The following is a 26,929-nucleotide window of genomic DNA, read 5'->3' as shown; positions in this document are numbered from 1 at the left end:
TGAGGGAATGAATGTAAAAGAGTTTGGCATGGAATGCATGCTTAATCAATGTTAGCCACGGTGCAGTGGCAAGAATATTGAACTTAATTCAGGAAACGTGAGTTTTGGTCTTCTGCTTTATCACTAATTTGCAATATGATGTTCAGTAAATCCCTTCCTTTTCTGCCTTTCAATTTCTTCATCTGTCAAAATAGCCAGATGAATTAGACAAATAAGAGCTTGTCTCACACTAAGATTATTATATTCTTAGGCATCACTATCTGGGCCAAATTTCTAGAATCTGACAGATCAGTAACCACAGAACCAAATGAGGATCTTTATGCATGTTAAAAACTGATCCATTTCGTAAAGAAGTCGTGTATGTATATATAATGGAATATTATTCAGCCAGGAGAAAGGAGGAAATCCTGCCATTTGCAACAACGTGGATGGACCTTGAAGGCATTATGCTAAGTGAAATAAGTCAGACAGAGAAAGACAAATACTGCACGATATCACTTACATGTGGAATCTAAAAAAGCCAAACTTATAGAAACAGAGAGTAGAATGGTGGTTAGCAGGGGCTGGGAGGTAGGGAAGTGGAGAGATGTTGGTCAAAAAGTACAAACTTCCAGTTAAAAGATGAATGAGTTCTGGAGATCTAATGCACAGCGTTGTGATTATAGTCAACAAAACTGTATTGTATACTTGAAAGTTGCTAAGACAGTAGAACTTAAATGTTCTCACCACAAAAAGGAAATGTGATGTGATGGAGATGTTAGTTAACGCTATTTTGGTAATCATATTGCAAAATAATATGTACGTGTATCAAATCAACACGTTGCACACTTTAAACTTACACAATGTTATATGTCAATTATATCTCAATAAAGCTGGAAAAAAATTTTAAATTGATTCATCTTCTGTGTTTAACTTTTCATATTTATTTTAGTGCTAATTACATCCCAAGTTCTGTGTGGAACCCAGAAGTACACTATTTTGTGTAATTTCTTTGATGGTAACCGCATTTGGAATGTGTTAGACATCAACAATGTAAGAGTCCAGGGAGTACTATTTTAGAGAGAGAAGGCAAAATCTTACTTGAGGGGAAAAAGGCAAGAGTGAAGAAAATGCATTCTCTGTGAAGAAAAAAAAAACTACCATCACGACCTCTGTTTAAGTTTCCATTTCCCCCAAGGTTGTATTCTTTTCAAGTTTGAAGAAGTTGTTTTATGTCTGGGCAGATTTGTGCTGAATAAACATTCTTCTCTCCAGCGAAGGGCCCTGTGTCAAATGGCATTGAGAAGAAATTGCCCTGCCTTTATGCTCAAGCTTTTGCAAAGCTCATGCGTTGCTCAAAACAAATATTAGTAGAAATAAATATGGAATCTAGAGGAAAGGGCCCCTCAGGGCAACATCACAACAGCCCTGACCATTCACCACCCTCAAGGCACATCCACTGAATTGCAAGGCAGTACACAAACTCTGAGCCAGATGCCCAGAGCAGTTGCTAGAGGGGCCCTGAGCTATGCAGGAGCAAAGGCCAGGAAGGTTGCCCAGCACTTCCCCAGCAACTTAGCATCTTCCTGTTAAAGGACCACTCATTCATTCAAAGAAAACACCTGACTTTAGTTCTGTTCTAAATAAAGGCAATACTTGCAATAGCTTTAAATGATGACAGGAGTATTTTTAATGCAAGTAGAACGTGTTTGTTTTAAGAGTAATTTAATTGTATGAATATGACCTCCTATCTGACTCTCTGTGGTTCTCAATAAGTTTATCTTCCAAATACACACATGAGAAACATAAGCCATCACCATCAGTAATAGTGAGTTACTAAAGGAAATTAGTCTTAATGGTGGGTAGGGAGGTGTGAGAGATGCATATTAAAACATCTGAAAATTGAGTCACCAATGGATTGAAAACAAATCTCCAAATGACTCTGGGAATCGCTGGCTTTATTTTTTTCCTGAACCCATCACAGCCTTTCTATTATAGCTGGAATACCTAGAGAATGCATAGTGTCTCTGGATAGAGTTAATAAACAAACAATATATGTCAGTCTGCCCCCTCCTGTTTTAAATAAGGCAGAGAATATTAGAGTTTTGGTAGAGAAAATATTTATGAAAAATTAATTGCTATAGTGCTTAGTTTATGGAGGTAATAACAAGCTGAAGTGAAAACAAGGCTTGACTTTTAATGGACATTGATGTATTTTTTAATTTAAAATGTGCCTGGGCTCTGTTTCCTAAGATGTTGTTAAGAAGTGGAGAAATCACTCATAATAATGCTGGTTGGAATCTTCAGGAAAATAACTTTATCTATCTTCATCAACTTTTGCTGAAGGCCACTCTGTTTATTGACCAACACCAGTGTGAAGACAGGAGTTCAGGGAAAGGTCCTGGGGCCCAATATTTGCTTACTGTTTAATTTCCTACTAAGAAGTAAAGCCTGTCATTCCATATTTAGAGACAATCCTTCAAAAGCAACTAGCCTTAGGAGAGGAGATACAGATGTCTTAAGTTCACACTGAGGTTTAGATTGGAGAGACTTCTTTGCAGCAAGTTTTGATTAGAGAGACACAACCCTGGGTACCTAAAAGCAGGCTGGAGAAGAAACTTCTTCGAAGTAGGATGCAAAACCAGGAAGCTTAGGGCAAAGGAGACACATTATATCCAAGACTGGTCCTGTTTGGGTTTATAGGTTTGGAAGATAAAAGATGATATCAAATAATCATGTTTATTGTATATTTTTCCTGGATGATCATAAATTAGGGGACTTTCAGCCTAGTAATCCTAGAACTGAAATATTTATAATATATGGGACTTTAGATTCACTAAGTGGACGGTAAAATTTGTGCATCATAATTCAGAATTAGGAAGTCTATGTAGTTAATTCAGAAAGAGATATTCATTTCCAACTAATAATAGTGCTTATGATATTTCCAGAGCTCAGCAATTTCTGGATTCATTCTGTGTTCAATTTATGAAATCTTGAAACCAGTCAACTAGTTTGGCTAGGCTTGGCTGATCTGCATTCATGATTACAGGAAACCTTAAAGGATATTAACAAGTTCTTCCTAGATCTAATTTTCTTACTAAGAACCCCCATTTTGTTTTCCCACATAAAGACTATTCCCAAGTCTTCTTTCCCAAGATCCTCAATTCTTTCGGAATATCAGGCAACCTAAGTTTCCTGCAGGACAGTGGTTCTCAATCAGGGACAATTTTGCTCACCAGGGGGCATTTGCCAAAATCTGGAGACACTTTTGGTTGTCACAACTGGGGGGAGGTGCTACTGGCATTTAGAGGGTAGAGGCCAGGGATGCTGCTAAACATCCTACAATGCACACGATAGCCACTTAGAACAGAATTATCTGGTGCTGCAAGTTAATAATTGTAAGGTTGAGAAAGCTTGCTTTAAGATGTTCTTCTTTTCCTCAGGGATTGCATGTAGTCTTGGCTAGGGCTGGAGCTCAAAACTTGTCTATTCAGCCTCTCTTTCCTGAGATTTTGAACCTTGATCCAAGTGATACAAGGACAAAAAACAAGACACAATACAATAAAACAAAACAAAACTTTTTTCATTGAGGTTTATAACATTATATAAATTTCAGGTGTACATCATATTTCAGTTTCTGTGTAGACTACATCATGTTCACCATCCAAAGACTAATTACCATCCATCACCACACACATGTGCCCCATCACACCTTTCGCCCTTCTCCCACTCCCTTCCCGTCTGGTAACCACTAATCTAATCTATGTGTGTGTTTGTCATTTTTGTTGTTATTTTTATCTTCTACTTATGAGTGAGATCATATAGTATTTGACTTTCTGCATCTGACTTATTTCACTTAGCATAATACCCTCAAGGACTATCCATATTGTCATAAATTGCAAGATTTATTTTTTTTTTATAGCTGAGTAGTATTCCATTGTGTATATATACCACATTTTTTTTGTGTGTGAGGAAGACTGGCCCTGAGCTAACATCCGATGCCAATCTTTCTCATTTTGTTGAGGAAGATTGGCCCTGGGCTAACAGCCATGCCCATCTTCCCCTACTCTACATGGGATGCTGCCACAGAATGGCTTGATAAGCAGTGCGTTGGTGCGCACAGGAATCCGAACCTGCGATCCCCAGGCCGCCGAAGTGGAGTGCGCGCACTCAACCGCTGTGCCACCAGTCCGGCCCCAATATACCACATCTTCTTTATCCATTCATCCCTTGATGGGCACTTAGGTTGTTTCCAAGTCTTGGCTATTGTGAATAATGCTGCAATGAACATATGGGTGCATGTATCTTTACACATTCATGTTTTCATGTTCTTTGGATAAATACCCAGCAGTGGAATAGCTGGATCATATGGTAGTTCTATCCTTGATTTTTTGAGAAATCTCCATACTGTTTTCCATAGTGGCTGCACCAGTTTACATTCCCACCAGCAGTATATGACAGTTCTCTTTTCTCCACATCCTCTCCAACACTTGTTGTTTCCTGTCTTGTTAATTATAGCCATTCTGACGGGCGTGAGGTGATAGCTCATTATAGTTTTGATTTCTAATAATTAGTGATGTTGAACATCTTTTCATCTGCCTGTTGGCCATCTGTATATCTTCTTTGAAAAAATGTCTGCTCATATTTTCTGCCCATTTTTTGATCAGGTTGTTAGTTTTTTTTGTTGTTGAGATGTATGAGTTCTTTATATATTTTGGATATTAACTGCTTATCAGATATATGGTCTACAAATATCTTCTCCCAATTGTTCGGTTGTCTTTTTCTTTTGTTGATGGTTTCCTTTGCTGCACAGAAGCTTTTTAGTTTGATGTAATCTCATTCGTTTATTTTTTCTTTTGTTTCCCTTGCCTGGTGAGACACCGTATTCGAAAAGATGCTGCTAAGACCAATGTCGAAGAGCATACTGCCTATGTTTTCTTTTAGAAGTCTTATGGTTTCAGGTCTTACATTCAAGTCTTTAATCCATTTTGAGTTAATTTTTGTGCGTGGTGTAAGATAATGGTCTACTTTCTTTCTTTTGCATGTGGCTGTCTGGTTTTCCCAACACCATTTATTGAAGAGACTTTCCTTTCTCCATTGTATGTTCTTGGCTCCCTTGTCAAAAATTAGCTGTCCAAAGATGTGTGGGTTTATTTAATTTTTTTTTTAAAACACAAAACCAGTTGGGGTGAATTCAATCCAATGATGGGATCAAGATGAAAATGTTGTGTAGTCCCTTTTGCCTATACATCTAGACCTGGTCTGGTTTCTTTCCTGTCTCTAAACTTAGTTCCCCAGACCTCCTGCCCATCCTTGATATATCCTTCTGATAACTTCTCTTTTTTGCTTAAATTAGCACGAGTTTGTTTCTGTTCGTTGTAACCTAAGAACCCTATGGGAAGCACCCATTTTTAGAGAAAGAATACCATGGGACAGTTAATTTGGAGATTGCGTTTATTTGTTCTGCAGTGTCAGACACTATCTTAATTGCCAGGTTATATGAGACATGATTCTTGTCTTCCAGGAGCTTAAAAGTCTAGTTAGGGAGAGTAGATATACCCATATAAGGTGATATTTAATCTGTATTCAAAGCAGTGTATGCTATGAACCAAATGAGTGGTTCAAGGAAATAGTAAATGCTTTAGGATTTCAGAGAGAGGAGAGATTAGCTTGAGCTTTTATTAGGGAGGGCTTTCTGGAGGATGTGTGACTTAAACTGACTTTTGGAGGCTAAATAGGACTTGGGATGGCAAAAAGGAAGGGGAAGGTCTTAGAGAGGCATTGTGGGCATGATGAAATCAGACAGAATTCTGTTTAGATCCCTGCTTTACTAGTCAAAAGCTGCTTGACTTTGAGAAAGTTATTTGTAAAATGTAGTATAAAATGCCACAGAACAGTGCTTAGCACACAGTCGACACTAAATAAATGATAACTATGATAACTATTATTTGTTTTCAAGCTTAGAGAAGGTGTTTAAGCCAAGATGCAGAGTTGGAAATGAATGCAATGTATTAATGGGGCAAATGAGGAAAGTAACTTGGCTGTAGCATTGATAAAGTAGACAAAGAGTGGGTAGAAAGGCAGGAAGATTTTTTTAAGGCTATGTTGGGGCTGCCTTTATGTCCCCAGCTGACAGATTCAGATTTTATCCTCTTGTAAATGTAGGAGACATTGGTAGATTTTGAATGGTTAAATGTTGTGATGAAAATGGTGATTTTAGTGCTGGTGTGTTAAATGGATTTGGATGGATTCAATTCATTGACCTTAACATACAAATTCAATAATGGCTTCATTTGTAGAAATTAATGAGTTACTTTATTATCCTAGTGTGTTCACACACTTAGTGTCCTTTGTGTCAAGCTGTCCTTCCACTCCCTCCCACTTGGATCTCTGGCAAATCTAATTAAATAGACAAGTCAACAACTGAAGAGGACAATGAAACTTACAATAACAGTATGTTACACTTAGGCAATATAGTCAAGTAAACTGATTCAATCAAACAACTAATTCTACTGATTTTTTATGCTAGGTTCATGGAAAATGACCAATCATTTCAATCAAACCAATTGATCTGGTTGTACAGGTAAACACAACCTTTGCCTACAATAGAAGAGAAAGGGCTAATTTGGATATTCTCTTCAGGAAAGTTAGTGTCAAACATATAAAACCTAGCTTTAGGAAGAAGTAGGCAGTAACAGTAGTAGCTTCACTAGCACATTAAGACTAGTGTCATGGTGTACTCAGTAGAGCAATTATATTTAAGGATAATTAAACATAAGCAGCTACAGAGGGAAATGCAAGGGAGGAATTGTGGAATGAAACATTAGTACCAAACTGCATCCCTTGCTCCCATTCTTTCAATCAAAACATGAAGCTTGAGCAGCAAATTCAAAGACTAGCTCAGACTCCAATTAGCCCCTCTAGAGGTCCAGGATAAGTTTTCTAATAAAATTGTAAATCGGCACTCTGTTGTTCAGAGAGTTCGGTATTGACAGTTCTCCCCTTCATTTCCCAAGCAGTAACTGTGAATTTCAGATGAGATTTAAAAAAAAAGAAGAAAGAAATGAGCTTGCCTGCCCATGGCAGCATGTGTTCTAGCTAATCTGCAAATGCTATAATTATGCTGGGTGCTGATAGATTTGTCTCTGGGCTGGTGGTCAGGATCCAGATGAACTGCTGCAGTTGCTGCTTTATCATCACAAGTGTTCCGCGCTTCTTGGCAATTCCTAGGCTAGACATGGTATTGGAATTTAATGAGGCTCCACACCCATACATCCCACTGGGATGTGTTAGGGTAAGTGCAAGTTCATCCCCTTTCATTCATGGGTTTAGGGAAAAAAATGTATGTATGTGGAATGTCCTACAGGAATCATGTTTCAGCTGGCTGTTTGCCACAAAGTCACTCCTATTGGCCTAGGAACCTTAGCTTAGTTGATTAGTGTGTATTCAAAGAGGCTAAAACCATTGATTCAGTACCAAACGTTTTTACCTATCTCCTGCCTACAACTTATATCTGTCTTCGTATCCTTTCTGCAAATAGGGGCTTTTGGTCATAAGGGGGCACCAAATGAGACAATGTAAGCTTCATTTAGCTTTATCTTTAAATTGGCCATAATTGTAACTATCTTCCTTACCTTCCAAAGTCATTGTGTAGATCACATGAGCTAATGTATCTGAAAGCATTTTGAAAATCATGAACCACCTATAAATATAAGGCATTTAAAATTATCATTATATTAATAAACACCACTTCAGTAATTGACATTTAACAATAATAAAATGAGGGTAAATCTATCCATGGCAGGAGGTAAGTATGGGGGACAGCAAGGACTCCAAATTCATATCTTGAATTGATCAAAAATACTGATTGAGCATCTTTTGTCTACCAAGTCGTGTGCTAAGTGCAAAGGGAGAAGGAAGTAAAGTCTTTATCTTTGCTCTCAATTTACAATCTAGGACTATTAACACAGAATTAGCACGTCAAAATAAAGAGATAATAGAACAAAAAATACGATCTAGTGAAAAATTGTAGCATTTGAACTATAAGGCTATATGTGGTAAAGGAATGAAGACAGAAGTCAATATTGGCTGGCAGAGTTGGGAAAAATTTTATGAAGGAAATGAGTCTTCACATAGACCTTAAGGAATGGAAAGGCAGAGAGTAAGGAAGAAGAAATGTAGCAAAGATTGACAACACAAACTAAGGAACAGAGGTAGAACTTAGCAAGCATGTTGTTACCAGAGGAGAATGATCTGGTGAGAAGGGGTTGGGGGTAGTGGGGTAAAGAGGAAGTTGCTCATCATGTGGAGTAATTGGAAGTGAAACTAGATAGATATAGGATGGAGCTCCATTCTGGAGGATCCTGAGAAACGTGCAGAGGAATTTGGATATGATGTACTAGACTAGAAGGTCATTGTAGATTCTTGGAACAACAACAATGAAAGACTCAAGGGAAGTGCTATCTAAAGGTGATTGGCTTGATACATAGGATGGGCTGGGGAAGAACAAAACCAGCTAAGAGAATGCAGTGACAATGCTGCATTGGGGGTGTGAGGAGCCAGAGTGTTGGAGTCTGGGGAAATTAAATAAAAGGAGACAAATTTGAGAGGCACCTGGAATAAAGAAATGAGAGGACTTGGCACACAGAAACAAAATGCTTTATGACAAACCTTATATCAAGCTATTATTTATATCCTGAATTCCTTGTAATTGTCCCTGTATTTATGTCTTGCTTCAACTATCCAACTGGATCAATTATCCTAGTGAAGGTACCAGTGCTTTGTTACATTGTTTTGGAAGTTGAAGTGGGGAGTGGGGGATGATTCAGAGGCATAAAAGGTTCAATCCACCAGAAATATCCATTAGGATTATATTTCATTAAGAATATTTAGCACTGCAATGTAGTTATGGAGGTTTAATGTTTATCTGATTATACTCTTAAAATCTATATTTCTTTACACTCACAAGTTTATAGAAACCACTCAGAATAGTCCATTTGTTTGATCTTGTTGGAAAGTGTAGCTGTTGAAATGGTCTATTTACAGTGAATCAATGGTGCTATAAATGTGTGGGGAAATGGATATTGTATGGGTAGAATAACAACTCAAAGAGGAACACTGTCTAATAAATGTTTATACACCATCAAGTTTACAAACATTAAATATCATACACGATAGAATCTTTCTTATCCTGTAATTTATCTCAATTTTTCCATTACCTTCTTTCATTTTCTCTTCTAGCTTTACTCACAGACAAGCCTCCCAAGCCATTGTTCCCCATGGAGAATCAGCCAAGTGTTATAGATGTCCAGCTGGGTAAGTCCCCTTCTGGATATAATAGATCCTAAAGTTGCTCTCTGTTAGACGGGGAAAATTGCATGAACCAGGAAAGGTTTATTGCCATTGTTATTACATGCAAATAAATTTGTTTCTGCTCATTTATAACCCCGGAGTTCAGTGCAATAGCAGTTTAAGAAAATGAATTTGTATTGCATCAAGGAATGGTAATACTAATTGGTTACACTGGGTATTAAGTGTGCTGTAGGATAGAGCTTTTTAACTCTGTGATTGATAGATTCATGAGTGTTGTGCATTGGTGATTGGTACAGAAAACTTTTCATGTTTGTCAGCCAAAAATTGTTATTTAGAGAGCATTAACTCCTGGAGAACAAGCACTTTTTAAAATAAAAGAGCCACTCAGTACAGCCTTTAAAAGAATTTGATAATATTATTTCCAATGGCACAATCCAGGGCTATTTAAAACTTGTTTTTAGGTTGAGAACTTGAATATTTATGAATCATATGGTGCTGGGAAAAGTAACAAGTTGATTTATGGGTGCTACTGTCTTTTTACAGACTCAAATAAGGATGCAAGGTGTTGAGCCTCTTTTTTGAGTCCTCCACCACTGACCCTTATATTTCAAGAACTGTAAGCTTGAAACTCAGAGGCCTGCTAGTATCTCTTCCAAACCGTGGCCTTTACTCTCAACTATATCCATTAACATCTGTGAACTTTCATGTATCTTGAGTTTCATTCTATTCTTTAATTCTAAACAGGAGAACTGAGTAAATATGCTGAAAATGTATTAGGCTTACTTTAGGTATATGATTTATTAAAATATGTAACCATAGTGGTACCTACCAATTTATATAGCCAGGGAAGAAGAATTGGCCCCAATATTTCACTCACTTTGGAAGTTTTTGACTCATCTTTTGATCTTTCCAATCCAACTTGAATTGTTAGAGGCTTATTTCTATCTTGAAAATAGGTGAGGAAAATTACATTCCTAAGAGTTTGTTCATTTTTCTAAAATGAAATAAAGCACACTGTAGTTAATGCAGCCTAGCAGTATGAGTACCAACGTTAAGTATTTTAAAAGAAAAAGAAGATAAAATAATAAATGTGTTGTCAAGAGTGGGCTGTGGAAATAGTGAATATTTTGTAGATAATGTTGAAGTATTAGACTATGGCTCTCCCCTTACCACTTGTATTATCTTGCCAAGTCATTACATTTTGTTAAAGCTAAATCTAGATGTGCTGACACACCCCCTCAGTAATTTTTACTTATATCTTTCCATCCATACTGGGATAAAAATACCTCAAGGGGACTCTGTGGTTGGCCAGGGGTTACATGAAGCCAGAAGATGATCTTGTATCATTAGTTTTCATGGAGATTCAAGTGGATAAACTGTTTTTATATGAAAACTTATATATTAAGAGTAGAAAGCAAAATTCACACAACTATTTCAAATAAAATATGAGTAAATTCTGTGTTCGTGACCCCTGGGTAGACAATTCTTCATTCTCCTCTGCTGTTAGGCAAGCTTCAACAGAAAAGTTTAAGAAGTTCTGCTCTACAACAAGGAAAGAGACCCTTGTAGGGAGAACATTTCATTCAGATTCACTGGGTGCAACACTTGTATGTGCTATTCAGGACATCTCTAAGATGTATGCTGTGTATAAATATGTATTCCAACATAGGTATATATGCCAAAATAACCCACCACCACCAACACCACCCTGTAAAATTACTGGAGTCATTTGCTTCCAATTTACATTAGATGCAAAGCTGAACTTTTCAGTTTTTAATTTGTAACACAATTTGGAAACAATTTTATTGACAGAAAGATGGAGACCTGCCCATTTTTTACCCCAGAAAGGCTGTTTCTCTGAGATGCTACAGCAACCGTGTAATTCAGAGAAAGAAAAACAAAATCGGTTAAACCAGATCTTTGGCATTTCAAGGGGCACATGACTGATTAATTTTAAATGGTTTTAACTTTTCCACAGATTTATTTAGCACCATTTATTCACAACTGGAAATCATTTTGTAACTTACTCTTATGCCTCAATGGTAAGATGATGTTAGGAGCACTATAAATGTCAGAGAACTCCTCAGTGTCAGTGGGAGCTCTACAGTCAGAATGATGAGGGTTTAGAAACCCCAGGTGTAGAAAGGGATAGAGAGAGGTAATTTGGACAATTTGACATCCCTGTCTATATTTGGGAAACTTTCAGAATTTGGTAAGATCATGAAAACTTCTGGAAATTATTTTCCTTTATTTTTTTTTAAGCTTTATCAAGTGCATTAAGCTTTACATGTCCTCAAACTAGAACTAGAAATAGAACTACCAAAAAATACAGTAATCCAATTCAAATGGCTAAGCACATTACCAAGTTCAGGTTTCCCAAATCCTACTACTTAAAATTTGAGACAACACTGTGGTAGATTAAAGGCGACCACAGATTTTTTGCTACTCCTGTCATCTAAACATCATTTCTCATTCCCCTCTCCTTGAATCTGGGTTGGCCTTAGGGACATGCTTGACAAATAGAGTATGGCAGAAGTGATACTCTGGGATTTTAGAGGCTGGATCAAAAGAAACCTTGCAACTTCTCTTCGGGTCTCCTGGTCTGCTCTGAGACTACCATGCTATGAGAAGCTCAAGCCACATGGAGAGGCCCTAGACGATGAGACACCATGTGGAGAAAGAGAGGCCAGTGAACACCAAGGCACCAGACATGCGAGTGAAGAAGCCATGTTGGAAGTGGATCCACACTACGTGGATCACTGGCTTATGCCGTGTAGTTCAGAGACAAACCACTGAGCTGAACTCTTCTCAAATTTCTGACACAAATAGTCATGAGTAAAATAAAATTGTTGTCATTAGCCACTAAGTTAGGTGTAGTTTGTCAAACAATAAATACCCAGCATAAACATTAATTAATTTTCTCTAGAGCACTGTGAATTCCATTTTCCCCATAGACATGAATCCCATGCAGGCAATTTATGCAAAATGAGAAATACTGTGGGAAACACTTGAGTACCACCTTCAAGGTAGTTTTAGAAAACATGGTCTGGAATAATTATTTATGTGTGAGGGTTACACTCAGTTCTTAGTTCTGTGTATTTGTAAAGGCAACCCAGTAAATGAAAATTTTCAGTAGAAATGAATAATTTTTAGTGCATGGAGTTGGCTTCAGTACAGATATTTTGTTGTGTCTCTAGAGGAAAATAAACATCTTGACTTTCTCTCTCCCATAGTATAATCCATTAGTCATCCACAAGATTCTCGAAATGTACATACTTTTTGCTGACATAGTGATGACAGTTTGGTTGTTGCTAAATTGTGTTCACATTGTAATGCTCAAAGAAGATTAATCTTAACAAAATAAGCATATATTTTGAGATGATAAACACATTCTTAGCAAAATAATATGAATACTATTGCTCTCACAAAGCAAGCCTATTCAGCTAAAGCTGCCTGTGGTAATGTATGAAATATAAAGACAAAAGCAATGTACAAAGCACACACAAAAATCCAATTTGGTCCTGTTATCTTCCATTTGTTTTCTCTCTCTGAAGATAAATTTATCTTTAAACTTGATAGACATGCCTTTACTATACCAGGACTAATTCTTTTTTTGGCGTTTGAAAAGAAATATATTTTCAGGAATTTTCCTAAGAAAAAACTAACTCTACATTACAATATATTAATTATATTGCACTTTAATACCAAAGTATTGACATAATAGTGACATGTTTCCCACTTGAAATGTAGGGATGCTAGGTAGACCCTTCTTTGGATACTGCTTTTATTAATGACCTCAAATGCATGCTTTACAAACTGTAACAGACTCCTAGATGCTTTGTAAAGGCCGTGAACAAATGTGGATGAAGACATTTGAGATCTGACATCTAATTTCAACCAAATTTGGAAATATGTCCTGTTCTCATTTATGGTAACTTTTTTTTTCTTGGAAGTTTCCTGCCTTAAAATAAGCTAGTTAGTGTTATGCAAAAAATAAATATGAACACCGTTTGCTATTTCTTTTTGTGTCAAAGAGTCAAAAAGAAGGCATGGGGGCCTAAAGCATATCAGAAAAACTCAGACCAGTGGAATAGTCCAAGCTAACTGAATGCCTCAGATGTTTCAAAAAGCCTGATAGTTCATCTCTAGATGAATCTGATCCAGTATGAAAGATTCTCTTTATTTCTCTTCTTTTCTCATTAAGAATTTATATTTTTTTAACAGGATATTCAAATTTATATTTCATGACTGTGTTACGTACTACTGACTTGAACATTCTGTGTGGATAAGAAGTGTTAATCTTCTTCAGAAATCGATTTCACCAGCATATCAGTTTCTACTGAAAATTATAAGAGGTCTCTTAAGAGACCACTGTAAAAGACTCTGCAAGAGAATAAAGCAAAATATAATATTTAATGCAATATTCAGGACTACAGGGAAAAATAAATAACTAATTGAACCCCAAATTAAGAAATTAGCTGTTCAACCAAATCTATCTTTTTTAAACTTTATTTACCTAAAAACATGTTTTGAAGTCTTAGTGGATGCCAAATACTGTGTTTGATCATGGGGGTATAGAGGTGAATAAAATGAGGTCCTTGGCCTCAAGGTGTTCTCAGTCTAGTGGGGAACACAGATATGTAAGGAGAATTACAATGTAATATGATAACTGCCAAAACAGACATGGGAAAAAGGGAGAGTGACCTTTTTGTGGCAAGACCTCATAAATTAACAGTTCTATACTCTCTGACTTTCACTTAATATAATGACACATCTCTGTAACCTCAATCCAAGTACTAGATTTATTTGACAATAATTAAAAATTGCCAAAGAGGGGCTGGCCATATGGCTGAGTGGTTAAAGTTCTGTGCACTCCATTTTGGCAGCCTGAGTTCGCAGGTTCGGATCCCAGATGCAGACCTACACCACTTGTCAAGCCATGCTGTGGCGGTGACCCACGTACAAAATAGATGAAGATTGGCACAGATGTTAGCTCAGGGCTAATCTTCCTCAAGCAAAGAAAGAGGAAGATTGGCAATGGATGTTAGCTCAGGGCTAATCTTCCTCAGTAAAGAAAAAAAAATTGCCAGGTATTACCTTTTGAAATAATAAATTGTCATAAATAAATAACTATTTGCTTTAATATGGCAAATACTAAAAACGGAAACTTATGATATCCTTCAATTTCTTCAGTTTAGCGAAATTAGTTAACTCTTTCTAAAGTTGCCAATCCAAAGCAACACACTAACCAACTGAGCTGGAAAATATCAAGCCAGAATTACTATCAATACAAATAGCAATACATGATCATTTCATTAATTCAAGTCATGGTATATGCATCATGTGTATAATGGTGGTAGCAAGGGATTTCTTTGAATTCTTTTTGTTTTTGTATACTCCTACCCTTTTAGCTTCACATAACTCCTTGAAAACCTTTATTTAATTTTGAAGAAGTGAAGACTTTGGAGAGGAAGAAGAAGGGCATCATGAGTTCACTCAGCTTTCTTGGCACACATAATTGGAACTGGTTCATAGCAGCATTCACTCTACCTTGTAGACGTTCTAGCGTTAGTGAGTTGTTTCCAAAAGATCGACTTTTTGCAGGATAACATGCACAAGCTTCGCATGGGCTACCCCAAACTGCAAACCATTTTATTGCCCAGATTGTGCAACATGTGCATTATTTACAACTTCGGAAAATCTGGGCCAAGCCTTTTCCCTAAGAGTTAGCTGCCATATTAATGCTTGAAACTGAAACTGGTTTACTTACTTTGTCTAAGTTTCTATAACTTAGTTGTACTTGTTTTGAGACAGTTAAGAAGGAAAAGAAAAAAGTTAACTAAAGATTTATCTGTAATGTAACAAGTTGATTATGAACATCTTAGGAATACCATGACTGTTGACCAGACATCTGTGCATATATTGTGAAAGTTTATGTCCTATTGAGATGTTTCTTGAAGCTGTTTCGCCACACTTTCATTAGTGCCAATACCATGATTTTACACATATGGAAATAAAATTATTTGAGAATTTACTACGTACTAAGCACTGCAATGGTCATTTGTACAAACACTGTCTTATTTATTTCTTACAAAAACAAAAAGTAATATTAGGTATTATTGAACCATTTTGCAGGTGAGGAAACAGCCTCAGAAAGATGAAATCAATTTCCTGAGGCTACATATTTAGTAAGTGGTGGAAATGGGATTTTTTTTTTCTGATGCCTCTCAAGTGGGTGCTGTTCTTTTTGTTCATTTTTTATTTATATATTTTTTAATTTTTTGTTTATTGCAGTAACATTGGTTTATAACATTGTATAAATTTCAGGTGTACATCATTATACTTCTATTTCTGCATAGATTACATCATGTTCACCACTCAAATACTAATTACAACCCATCACCACACACATGTGCCGAATTATCCCTTTCATCCTCCTCCTCCCTCTTCCCCTCTGGTAACCACCAATCCAATCTCTGTCTCTATGTGTTTGTTTATTGTTGTTATTATCTACTACTTAATGAGTGAGATCATACGGTATTTGGCATTCTCCCTCTGACATATTTCACTTTGCATAATACCCTCAATGTCCATCCATGTTGTCACAAATGGCTGGATTTCATCGTTTCTTATGGTTGAGTAGTATTCCATTGTGTATATATACCACATCTTCTTTATCCATTCGTCCCTTGATGGGCACTTGGGTTGCTTCCAAGTCTTGGCTATTGTGAATAACGCTGCAATGAACACAGGGGTGCATGTACCTTTGCAAATTGGTGTTTTCAAGTTCTTTGGATAAACACCCAACAGTGGAATAGCTGGATCATATGGTAGTTCTATCCTTGATTTTTTGAGAAATCTCCATACTGTTTTCCATAGTGGCCGCACCAGTTTGCACTCCCACCAGCAGTGTATGAGAGTTCCCTTCTCTCCACATCCTCTCCAACACATGTTGTTTCCTGTCTTGTTAATTATAGCCATTCTGACGGGCGTGAGGTGATATCTCATTGTAGTTTTGATTTCCATTTTCCTTGATGGTTAATGATGTTGAACATCTTTTCACGTGTCTGTTGGCCATCTGTATATCTTCTTTGGAGAAATGTCTGTTCAGGTCTTTTACCCATTTTTTGATTGGGTTGTTAGTTTCTTTGTTGTTGAGATGCGTCAGTTCCTTATATATTTTGGAGATTAACCCCTTATCAGATGTATGGTTTGCAAATATCCTCTCCCAATTGTTAGGTTGTCTTTTCGTTTTGTTGATGGTTTCCTTTGCTGTGCAGAAGCTTTTTAGTTTGATGTAGTCCCATTTGTTTATTTTTTCTATTGTTTCTCTTGCCCGATCAGACATGGTGCTTGAAAATATGTTGCTAAGACTGATGTCGAAGAGTGTACTGCCTATGTTTTCTTCTAGAAGTTTCATAGTTTCAGGTCTTACATTCAAGTCTTTAATCCATTTGGAGTTAATTTTTGTGTATGGTGTAAGGTAAGAGTCTACTTTCATTGTTTTTTGCATGTGGCTGTCCAGTTTTCCCAACACCATTTGTTGAAGAGACTTTCTTTTCTCCATTGTATGTTCTTTGGCTCCTTTGTCGAAGATTAGCTGTCCATAGATGTGTGGGTTTATTTCTGGGCTTTCGATTCTATTCCATTGATCTGTGTGTCTGTTTTTTTGCCAGTACCATGCTGTTTTGGTGACTATATCTTTGTAGTATATTTTGAAATCAGGGAGTATGATACTTCCAGCTTTGTTCTTTTTTCTCAGGATTCCTTTAGCTATTCAGGGTCTTTTGTTGTTCCGTATAAAGTTTAGGATTGTTGTTCTATTTCTGTGAAAAATGTTGTTGGAACTTTGATAGGGATTGCATTGAATCTATAGATGGCTTTAGGAAGTATGGCCATCTTAACTATGTTAATTCTTCCAATCCAAGAGCACGGAATATCTTTCCATTTCTTTGTGTCTTCTTCAATTTCTTTCAGCAATGTTTTATAGTTTTCAGTGTACAGATCTTTCACCTATTTGGTTAAGTTTATTCCTAGGTATTTTATTCTTTTAGTTGTAATTGTAAATGCGATGGTATTCTTAATTTCTCTTTCTGCTACTTCGTTGTTAGTGTATAGAAATGCAACTGATTTTTCTATGTTGATTTTGTATCCTGCAACTTTACCATATACGTTTATTACTTCTAAAAGTTTTCTGCTGGATTCTTTAGGGTTTTCTATATATAAAATCATGTCATCTGCAAATAGTGAGAGTTTCACTTCTTCGTTTCCAATTTGGATCTCTTTTATTTCTTTTTCTTTCCTGCTTGCTCTGGCTAGGACTTCCAGTACTATGTTAAATAGGAGTGGTGAGAGTTGGCATCCTTGTCCGTTTCCTGTTCTTAGAGGGATAGCTGTCAGTTTTTCACCATTGAGGATGATATTAGCTGTGGGTTTGTCATTTATGGGCTTTATTATGTTGAGATACTTTCCTTCTATACCCATTTTATTCAGAGTTTTTATCATAAATGGATGCTGTATCTTGTCAAATGCTTTCTCTGCATCTATTGAGATGATCGTGTGATTTTTATTCTTCATTTTATTAATGTGGTGTATTACATTGATTGATTTGCGAATGTTAAACCATCCCTGCATACCTGGAATAAATCCCACTTGATCATGGTGTATAATCTTTTTAATGTATTGTTGTATGTGATTTGCTAGTATTTTGTTGAGGATTTTTGCATCGATGTTCATCAGTGATACTGGCCTGTAATTTTGTTTTTTTGTGTTGTCCTTGTCTGGCTTTGGCATCAGGGTAATGTTGGCTTCGTAGAATGAGTTAGGGAGCTTCCCCCCCTCCTCAATTTTTTGGAAGAGGTTGAGAAGCATAGATATTAAGTCTTCTTTGAATGTTTGCTAGAATTCACCAGGGAAACAGTCTGGTCCTGGACTTTTATTTTTGTGGAGGTTTTTGATGACTGTTTCAATCTCCTTACTGGTAATTGGTCTATTCAAATTCTCTATTTCTTCGTGACCCAGTTTTGGAAGGTTCTATGAGTCTAAGAATTTACCTATTTCTTCCAGATTGTCAAATTGGTTGGCATATAGCTTTTCATAGTATTCTCTTATAATCTTTTGTATTTCTGAGGTGTCTGTTGTAATTTGTCCGATTTCATTTCTGACTTTACTTATTTGAGCCTTCTCTCTTTTTTTCTTGGTGAGTCTATCTAACGGTTTGTCAATTTTGTTTATCTTTTCAAAGAACCAGCTCTTGGTTTTATTCATTTTTTCTGTTGATTTTTAGTCTCTACTTCATTTATTTCTGCTCTGATTTTTATTATTTCCCTCCTTCTACTGATTTTGGGCTTTGTTTGTTCTTCTTTTTCCAGTTCCTTTAGGTGCATTGTTAGATTGTTTGTTTCAGATTTTTCTTGTTTGTTGAGATAGGCCTGTATTGCTATAAACTTCCCTCTTAGAACTGCTTTTGCTGTATCCCATAAATTCTGCCATGACGTATTTTCATTTTCATTTGTCTCCAGGTATTTTTTGATTTTTGCTTTGGTTTCTTCATTGACCCAATGGTTGTTCAGTAGCATTTTGTTTAATCTGCACGTGTTTGTGGCTTTTCTTATTTTCTTCCTATAGTTGATTTCTAGTTTCATACCTTTGTGGTCAGAAAAGTTGCTTGGTATTATTTCAATGTTCTTAAATTTATGTAGACTTGTTTCGTGGCCTAATATCTGATCAATCCTGGAGAATGTTCCATGTGAATTTGAAACGAACGTGTATTCTTCAGTTTTTGGATGGAATGCTCTGTGTACATCTACTAGGCCATCTGTTCTAGTGTGTCATTTAAGGCCAATGTTTCCTTATTGATCTTCTGTTTGGATGATCTATCCATTGGTGTAAGTGGAGTGTTTAGTCTCCTACAATTCTTGTGTTACTATCTATTTCTCTTTTTATGTCTGTTAATAATTGCTTTATATACTTAGGTGCTCCTACATGGGGTGCGTAAATATTTACAAGTGTTATATCCTCTTGTTGGATTGTTCCCTTGATCATTATGTAATGCCCTTCTTTGTCTCTTTTTACAGTTTTTGTTTTAAAGTCTGTTTTGTCTGATATGAGTATTGCTACCTCAGCTTTCTTTTCATTGCCATTAGCAAGGAGTGTCTTTTTCCATCACTTCACTTTCAGTTTGTGAGTGTCTTTAGGTCTGAAGTGTGTCTCTTGTATGCAGCATATATATGGGTCTTGATTTTTATCCAATCAGCCACCCTATGCTTTTTAATTGGAGCATTTAATCCATTGACATTTAATGTAGCTATTGATACATATGTACTTACTGCCATTTTTTAACTTTTTTTTTCTCAGTGTTTTAGTAGTCCGTCTGTGTTCCTTTCTCCTTCTATACATAATTGATGGTCTCTTTAGTTTGACCTCTATCTGAAAGCTGTACTCTTTAACTCCCCTCCTCCCTCATTTTATGTTTTTGATATCATATCTAACCTCTTTTTTGTGGCATTTGTATCCATTACCCTCTTATCATGGAAATAGATAATTTTTCCTATTTGTGGTCTTCTCTTTTCCCCTTAAATCAGTCCCTTTAACATTTCTTGTAGCACTGGTTTCTTGGTGACAAACTCCTTTAATTGTTGCTTGTCTGGGACACTTTTCATCTCTCCTTCCATTTTGAATGATAACCTTGGTGGGTCGAGTATTCTTGGCTGTAAGTTTTTTCCTTTTAGCGCTTTAAATATATCGTGCCACTATCTTCTAGCCTGTAAGGTTTCTGTTGAGAAGTCAGCTGACAGCCTTTTGGAGTTTCCTTTGTATGTAACTTGTCTTTGTCTTGTGGCCTTTAGGATTCTCTCTTTATCTTTAATTCTGGACATTCTGATTATGATGTGTCTTGGTGTGGACCTCTTTGGGTTTATCTTGTTTGGTGCTCTCTGTGCTTCCTGTACCTGGATGTCCATTTCCTTCCTTAGGTTAGGGAAGTTTTCATCTATTATTTCTTCAAATAGATTCTCTGCCCCTTTATCTTGCTCTTCTCCTTCTGGAGCACCCATAACACGGATGTTATTGCACTTGATGTTGTTCCAGAGGTCCCTTAGACTGGCCTCACTCTTTTTAATTCTTTGTTCTTTTACCTGTTCTGCTTGGGTAATTTCTACTAGTCTTTCGTACAGCTCACAGATCCGTTCTTCTGTATCCTCTACTCTGCTTTTGAGTCCCTCTAGTGAATTTTTCATTTCCAGTATTGTATTCTTCATTTCTGATTCATTCTTTTTTATATCCTCCATTTCTTTGTTGGCATTCTCACTGAGTTCATCTGTTCCTCTCCCCAGATCAGTGAGCATCCTTAACACTCTTTGTTTGAACTCTCTGTCGGGTAGGTTGCTCATTTCTGTTTCACTTAGTTCCCTTTCTGGGGTTTTGTCCTGTTCCCTTACTTGGAATGTGTTCCTTTGCCTCCTCATTTTGCCTCTTTCCCTGTGCTTGTGTCTATGTATTAGGTAGGTCAGCTACGTCTCCTGCTCTTGGATAGGTGACCTTATATAAGTGGTGCCTTAGGAGGCCTGCAGTGCGCTTCCCTCGGTTCTCACTGTTTCAGGAGTCACCCCTATGTGGGCTACGTGTGTCCTTCTGTTGTGGCGTGTTTGCTCTCCTTGTAGGTGCCCAGGGAGGCTGAGTTATGCTCCTGGCCAGCTGTTGTAATACTCAGCTGCTTGTAGTTGTTGTGGGCCCTTCAGTCTCTTTATCAGGTGTGAGGAGCCCCAGCACACTTGGCTGAAAGTTCTAATACCACATTTGTGTTTCAGTATTTCTTTTAAGAGAGTAGGCCCCCAGCGTGGCAAGTTGTTAGGCTCAGGGGCTTACAATTTTGTTAAGCCTCCAGCCTTTAGGTCTCTTGTCAGCTCTCTGAGGATTGCAGCTGGGTGTTGCTGGCCTCAGGCACGGGAGGACCCAGTTGTTTCAGGCTTTGGAAGGTGGGGCAAACCCCCTATTTCTGTCTTTGAGAAACATACGTCTTCTGCTGCTGAGAAGTCCTGCTGCCCACAGGTCCACACACACAGTCAACACATTCCTGCCCCGGTGTGTGCGCCCTGACCTCCTGAAGTGGACCCAGTCTCTCCACGGTGGGAGCCCCACACACTCCGTCACTGCCCCACACTCTCCACCTGCTCCTTGTGCATGCCCTGCCCCACTGAAGTCGGCTCAGTTGCCAGGCTGCAGAGAATCCATTCACCAATCTATGCAGGCCCACAAGTTGCCCGAGGGCTTGTTCTTGGGTGGGGCCAGTCCCTAGGGTGGGCTGCCTGCCCTGGCTGAGCTGGATTAAATCGGTGCTCTAGTATGTGGGGCACACCCTGGGCTAGCAGGCCCCAAGGAGAACTCCAATGGCGTCTGTGTCAGCATGCCCACACCAGGCCACAACAATGGCCACCACCAATGTCCCAGTCCCTGGAGAAGTCTCACCTCTCACCATGATGCACTCAGACCCTATCAGGTGAGTCTCTCTTCACCAAAGCATTCTGCACCTTTCTTTCTGGTAATTTTAGATTGCTTTCTGAAAGAGGTGAGTTTGCGTGTGGGCCCTTTAAGAGCCGGCTTTAATTTCTTTGTGAACCAGCTTTTCTGGGGGTACTCCCCAATGTTTTAGTAACAGGCAAAGTCAGATATTATGCCACTTGTCTCGATTGTGCTTGGCCCACAAAATGCCCACAGTAGGAGTGCTCCCCGGCTCAGGGCCCTGTTCTTCCAGGGAGGGCTGCGTAACTTCGGGCTGCTCCCAGGTGCCCGTGAGGCACTGCGGCTCATGAGGGTGGCGTTTTTCCTCTCCGCAAGGGAGTTTCTGCCTCTTCCACCTCAATTAGGATTGTCATTTGTTGCAGGAGTTCCTGTCATCCAGTTTTCAGTTCTGTTTCAGGGGTAATTTTTCCACGAGTAGTTGTGAATTGGCTGTGTCCATGGGAGGAGGTGAGTTGAGAGTCTGCCTATGCCGCCATCTTGACTTCTCTCCAGAAATGGGACTTTGATCAAATTTGTGTGACTCCAAAGTTTGTGTTATTTTTATTATAGCATACTGAGTAAGGTAAAATTATCTAGGACCAAAATTATATCCTCAAAATGCTATCAGTCTAATAGGGACATTTTAATAATAATAATAATAACTATTATATGTATTATAACTATATATATAAAATAATAGTTATTTAGTAATAGCTCTGCTACTAATAATATTCGTTATTATTGTTATAATATTTATTATTATTTAATAATAGCTCTACTACTACTACTAATAAGAGTGGTTATTATTATTATTAGTAATAGTAATAGAGCTATCATTTGTTGATTTCTTACCAGGTACTAGACACTATACAGTCATCTGTTGCTTAACTACTGAGATACATTCTGAGAAATGCATCCTCAGGTGATTTTGTCATTGTGCGAACATCATAGAGTGTACTTACATGGACCTAGATGGTATAGCCTACTACTCACCTAGTCTATGTGGTATTAATCTTATGGGATCACCATCATATATGCAGTCCATCAGTGACTGAAATGTTATGTGGCACCTGACTGTATGAAGTACTTTATATTGATTATCATCTCATTTAATCCTGCCAACAACTCTATGAGATAGATGCAACTATTTACTCCATGTTTTAAGAGCATTATTAAGATATTATTCATATATCATCCAACTGAACCATTTAAGTCATACATTTCAATGGTTTATAGTATGTTCACAGAATTGTGCAATCAACATCACAATCAATTTCAGAACATTTCAACATCCCAAAAAGAAACTTCATACCCATTAGCACTCAATTCTCAGTTTTCCACCTCCATCCCCACCTCCAGGCAACCACTAATCAATTTTCTATGTCTATAGGTTTGCCTATTCTGATCATTTAATATAAATGAAATCATAAAATATGTTATCTTTTGTGATTGGCTTGTTACACTTAGCATATTATTCTCAAGGTTCAAACATGTTGTGGCTTATATCAGTACTTCATCACTTTTTATTGCTAAATAATATTCCATTATATGGATATACCACATTTTATTCATCTGTTCATCAGTTGAAGAACATTTTAGTTGTTTCTACTCTTTGGCTTTTATAAATAATGCTGCTATAAACATTATTGTACAAATTTTGGGGTGAATATATGTTATCATTTCTTTTGGATATATACCTAGGAGTAGAGTCATTGGGTCATTTAGTCACTCTATATTTAACCTTTTGAGGAACTGGTAGATTATTTTCCAAAACAACTGCACCATTTTACATTCCCAGCAGAAATGCATAAGCATTCCAATTTCTCCTTGCCAACACTTGTTATTTTCCATTTTTTAAATAATAGTTATTCTAATGGGTATGTAGTGGTGTCTCATTGTGATTTTGATTTGCATTTCTCTGATGGCTAATGATGTTGAGCGTCTTTTTGTGTGCTTATTTGCCATTTGTATGTCTTCTTTGGAGAAATGTCTATGGCCCATTTTTTAAGTGAGGAAATTGGGCTCAGAGAAGTCTATAACTTACCCAAGCTAGTAGGCAGTTTATCAGTAGTGAGGCCTAAGTTGAGAGTCTTAACATTTACCCATAATGCCCGTTAATGTTAGTACTATTGTTTAATCAGTCTTCTTGCACTCAAGGCTTACTTATCTTCACTTTTTAAAAATGGATTTTTGGACAGAAAGTGAGTGATCCTATATGAATAAGTTAAAAGAGTATCCAGTGTGAATTGATTCAGTGGGAAACTGAAAATGAGTAAGAGAGCATTATTTTGAGTTTTTGACCTTTATAACTCATGCCAAAACACTTTTTCAAATGGCAAACTAATTCAGAAGCTGCAGACATACCTGAGAACTGGCTATGAAGCACAAGGCAGTATAGAAAAGTTTTCCAGAGGGATGTACACTTAAATGGCCAGAAAGCTGCATGCACTCCAGCATCTGAACAGATATCAAGAAATTCATCTGTGTCATTCAAAGATAGGAAGGATAGATTAGAGATTAAAAATAAATTAGGGAACTCTTTGCTTTTGGAATTTATTAGGAATATGTGTCAACTGAGGGCACGGTTCCCCAATAGCATGTTCTGTGTATATTTATATCAATACCATCAGCTTTATAGTAGTTTTCAGCAGTTCTATCTTCTAACCAATTTTAATCAGTGGATAATGGATGCTTTTTTAATATCTGAAAAGGGAAAAAAATAAAGCTATGCATTTTGACTATGTTTAAACATCCAACATGAACTGGGGAAAAAACAGAATAATTTAGATACCCCTTCCAACTCAAATAGCTTATATTATTTTATATAAATAAAAGTGGATTTTATATTATAGGTAAACTTGTAGGAAATTGAAGGAAATATTATCTGACTGGTTCATACATAAACCACATCTAAGTATCCTCATAATTGAGGTGGAAGGGTGGCTTTGCATTATTTAAATAGTTCCCTTAATTATTCTCTACACTTTATTTGTATAGATATGACTTAAACTTTGAAAGATCTTTTGCTCCTTTAGAAATAGTTTTTTCCAGAAATTACTTAGAGATATCAGGAGTGGCATATAAATATCTGGTCTTGTTAATAGGCACATGAATTGCTGTGATTTAGAGAACACCAGAAATCTTCCCCCTTTCCTTACTCTAAATATCTCTTGTATTGTTAGAGTGAGCAACCATAGATCAGGGTCAATACAAAATAAGGGCCAGGTGAGAGATCTGGGGGAAAAACTCAGAGGTTTGTGAAGCCAAAGCTGGTAGTCTATAGTTAAGGTAGCAACCTAAAGTCTGGAAGCTCAGAGCTTGCAGAGGTCCCAGCAGGGCAGTGAACAAAAAGGTCAGGTCAGAGAACACACCAATCTTGGGTTTCTAGCAAGACGGGAATGGCAAAGGCTGAGAAGCCATCAGAAATCAGTCAACAAATGGATACTGAAAGATCAAAGGCAGTGGCATTAGACCTGTAAGAGTTGGCACTTGATTTCTATAAAGGAAAGGTGTTGTCACTGTGGGCATAGTCCTTGAAAAAGAAAGTCGGAAAGAACTGAGGCTTAGAGTTCTCTGAGATGCAGAGGAAGACACGCCTGGCAATTAGGAGCCATTTAAGACCCCTTGGGTGAGAAAGGGAGCTCCATCAAAAAGAGTGGAGGACAAACTTGGCCTGAGACCAGTTCTGATAGAAATGGTCTAGTCTTTGCCAATGTCTGAATTTTGAAAATTGAATTAATAACGTATGCATCATGTCCAAAGATACACTTTGGTTTTGTTTACAAATGTGGTATCAACCCAGGAGCTTCTGTATATTGAAATTTTGATATGCTTTAGACACTTGTTTTCCAAGACCAGGAGCTCTGGCCCACTGAGGACCTATATCAGATAGTTTATTTTCCTTAGTTGCAAATTGTTGAGAGTCCACACATTGCTGTAATGATGATTTTCCATTTATAGCTAAGCTGTTTGATGAGACTTTAACTTGGTGAGATGATAACCATGGTGTGTCTCAAGGCTGATTGTGATGATGAGTCAGCTAAAGAACAAAAAGAATGTGAACATGTGGAGTGAGGAGAGGGAATTTTGGTCAAAGCCCAATTTGAAAACTCCCTTACCTCAATTATGGGAAAATGAAAGTGCTTTAGAAAGGAAGAGAATCATATTGATTCTAGATAAGATAATTTCAGAAGGGGAAAGGTTAATTTTAATAATGATATCTCATATTTATGCAGTATACTTCTCCAAAGAACTAAAAGCTTTTTTTAGGTGTCATTTAATTAATTTCTTTGATATTTCTGTAAAATTGGATAAGCCATTATTAACCATTGACATGTGGGAGATTAAAGTTCTTTGTGACACCCACAGGCAGTTTAACTGAACATACTAGTGAGGAATCAGCTGGATCAGTACTGAATAAATGAATATTAGCCTGACCGTTATTAGACAGCTCAGAATTACTATTGACACTACTATTATATATGTACGAATGTTAGCACAGATGATCTGTCTACTCACTTCTGGCTGATATGCTACTTCCTTCCTCAGCCTAGTAATTAGCTTATAAACCTAATAACAGCTGTTCTCAGGGGTGACCACTTAGTATATTAAACTAGTAGCTCTTAAACTTTGCAGATTGGTACCCGGTGCTTGCATTTACTCTTTGGTTCTGTGTATTGATTCCTGGGATTTTAGTTTTTACATTCTTCTGATGTGCAAAGAATTCTTAAAAAAAGAACAGGTGAAAAAGCAAATAAAGCAGAATATCAGTAGGCACAGGTTAAAATTTGCAGAAGGTGAGAGGGAGACCCTGCATTCAGGTAATATGTAGAAATAGCTTGGTAAGAATGGAACTTCTCATTTGTCAGAAGCATGTCCATGGTTCTATTGGTCCACTAGGCTCTTGTTTCTTTTAAACCTTCTGTTTGACTTCCACTATGTCTATATATGCCAATGAATAATTCTATTAGTCATTTTCCAGTTGTCTTCTTCAAATGGATTGTTTTATTGTATTTAATCTACTCTTATCAGCATTTCACTCCATCCCAGTGGTCTTTATTCTCAGCAGAAGGAAACTTAGTGCAACTTCTTTTATTCTACGCATCTGGAAACCAGTGTCACATCCAAACTCACTGAAGAA

The 26,929-nt window shown here is 37.2% G+C and overlaps 1 protein-coding gene across 3 annotated transcripts in view; it reads left to right on the top strand.

Moving 5' to 3' along the window:
* IL1RAPL2 (interleukin 1 receptor accessory protein like 2) overlaps positions 1-26,929 on the top strand; it is a 1,036,854-nt gene that overhangs the window by 745,720 nt on the left and 264,205 nt on the right. For all 3 annotated transcript variants that reach the window (XM_087426516.1, XM_087426517.1, XM_087426518.1), the window contains one exon: positions 9,220-9,294. In XM_087426516.1, the coding sequence (XP_087282642.1) occupies positions 9,220-9,294 (75 nt within the window). The remainder of the gene's footprint in view (positions 1-9,219; positions 9,295-26,929) is intronic.

This window comes from Ceratotherium simum, chromosome X, assembly GCF_057802395.1.
Source record: "Ceratotherium simum simum isolate JZ-2026a chromosome X, ASM5780239v1, whole genome shotgun sequence".
Classification (NCBI taxonomy): Eukaryota; Metazoa; Chordata; class Mammalia; order Perissodactyla; family Rhinocerotidae; genus Ceratotherium; species Ceratotherium simum.
Note: the sequence above shows the minus strand (reverse complement) of the source record. Positions and strands in the feature narration are given on the sequence as shown.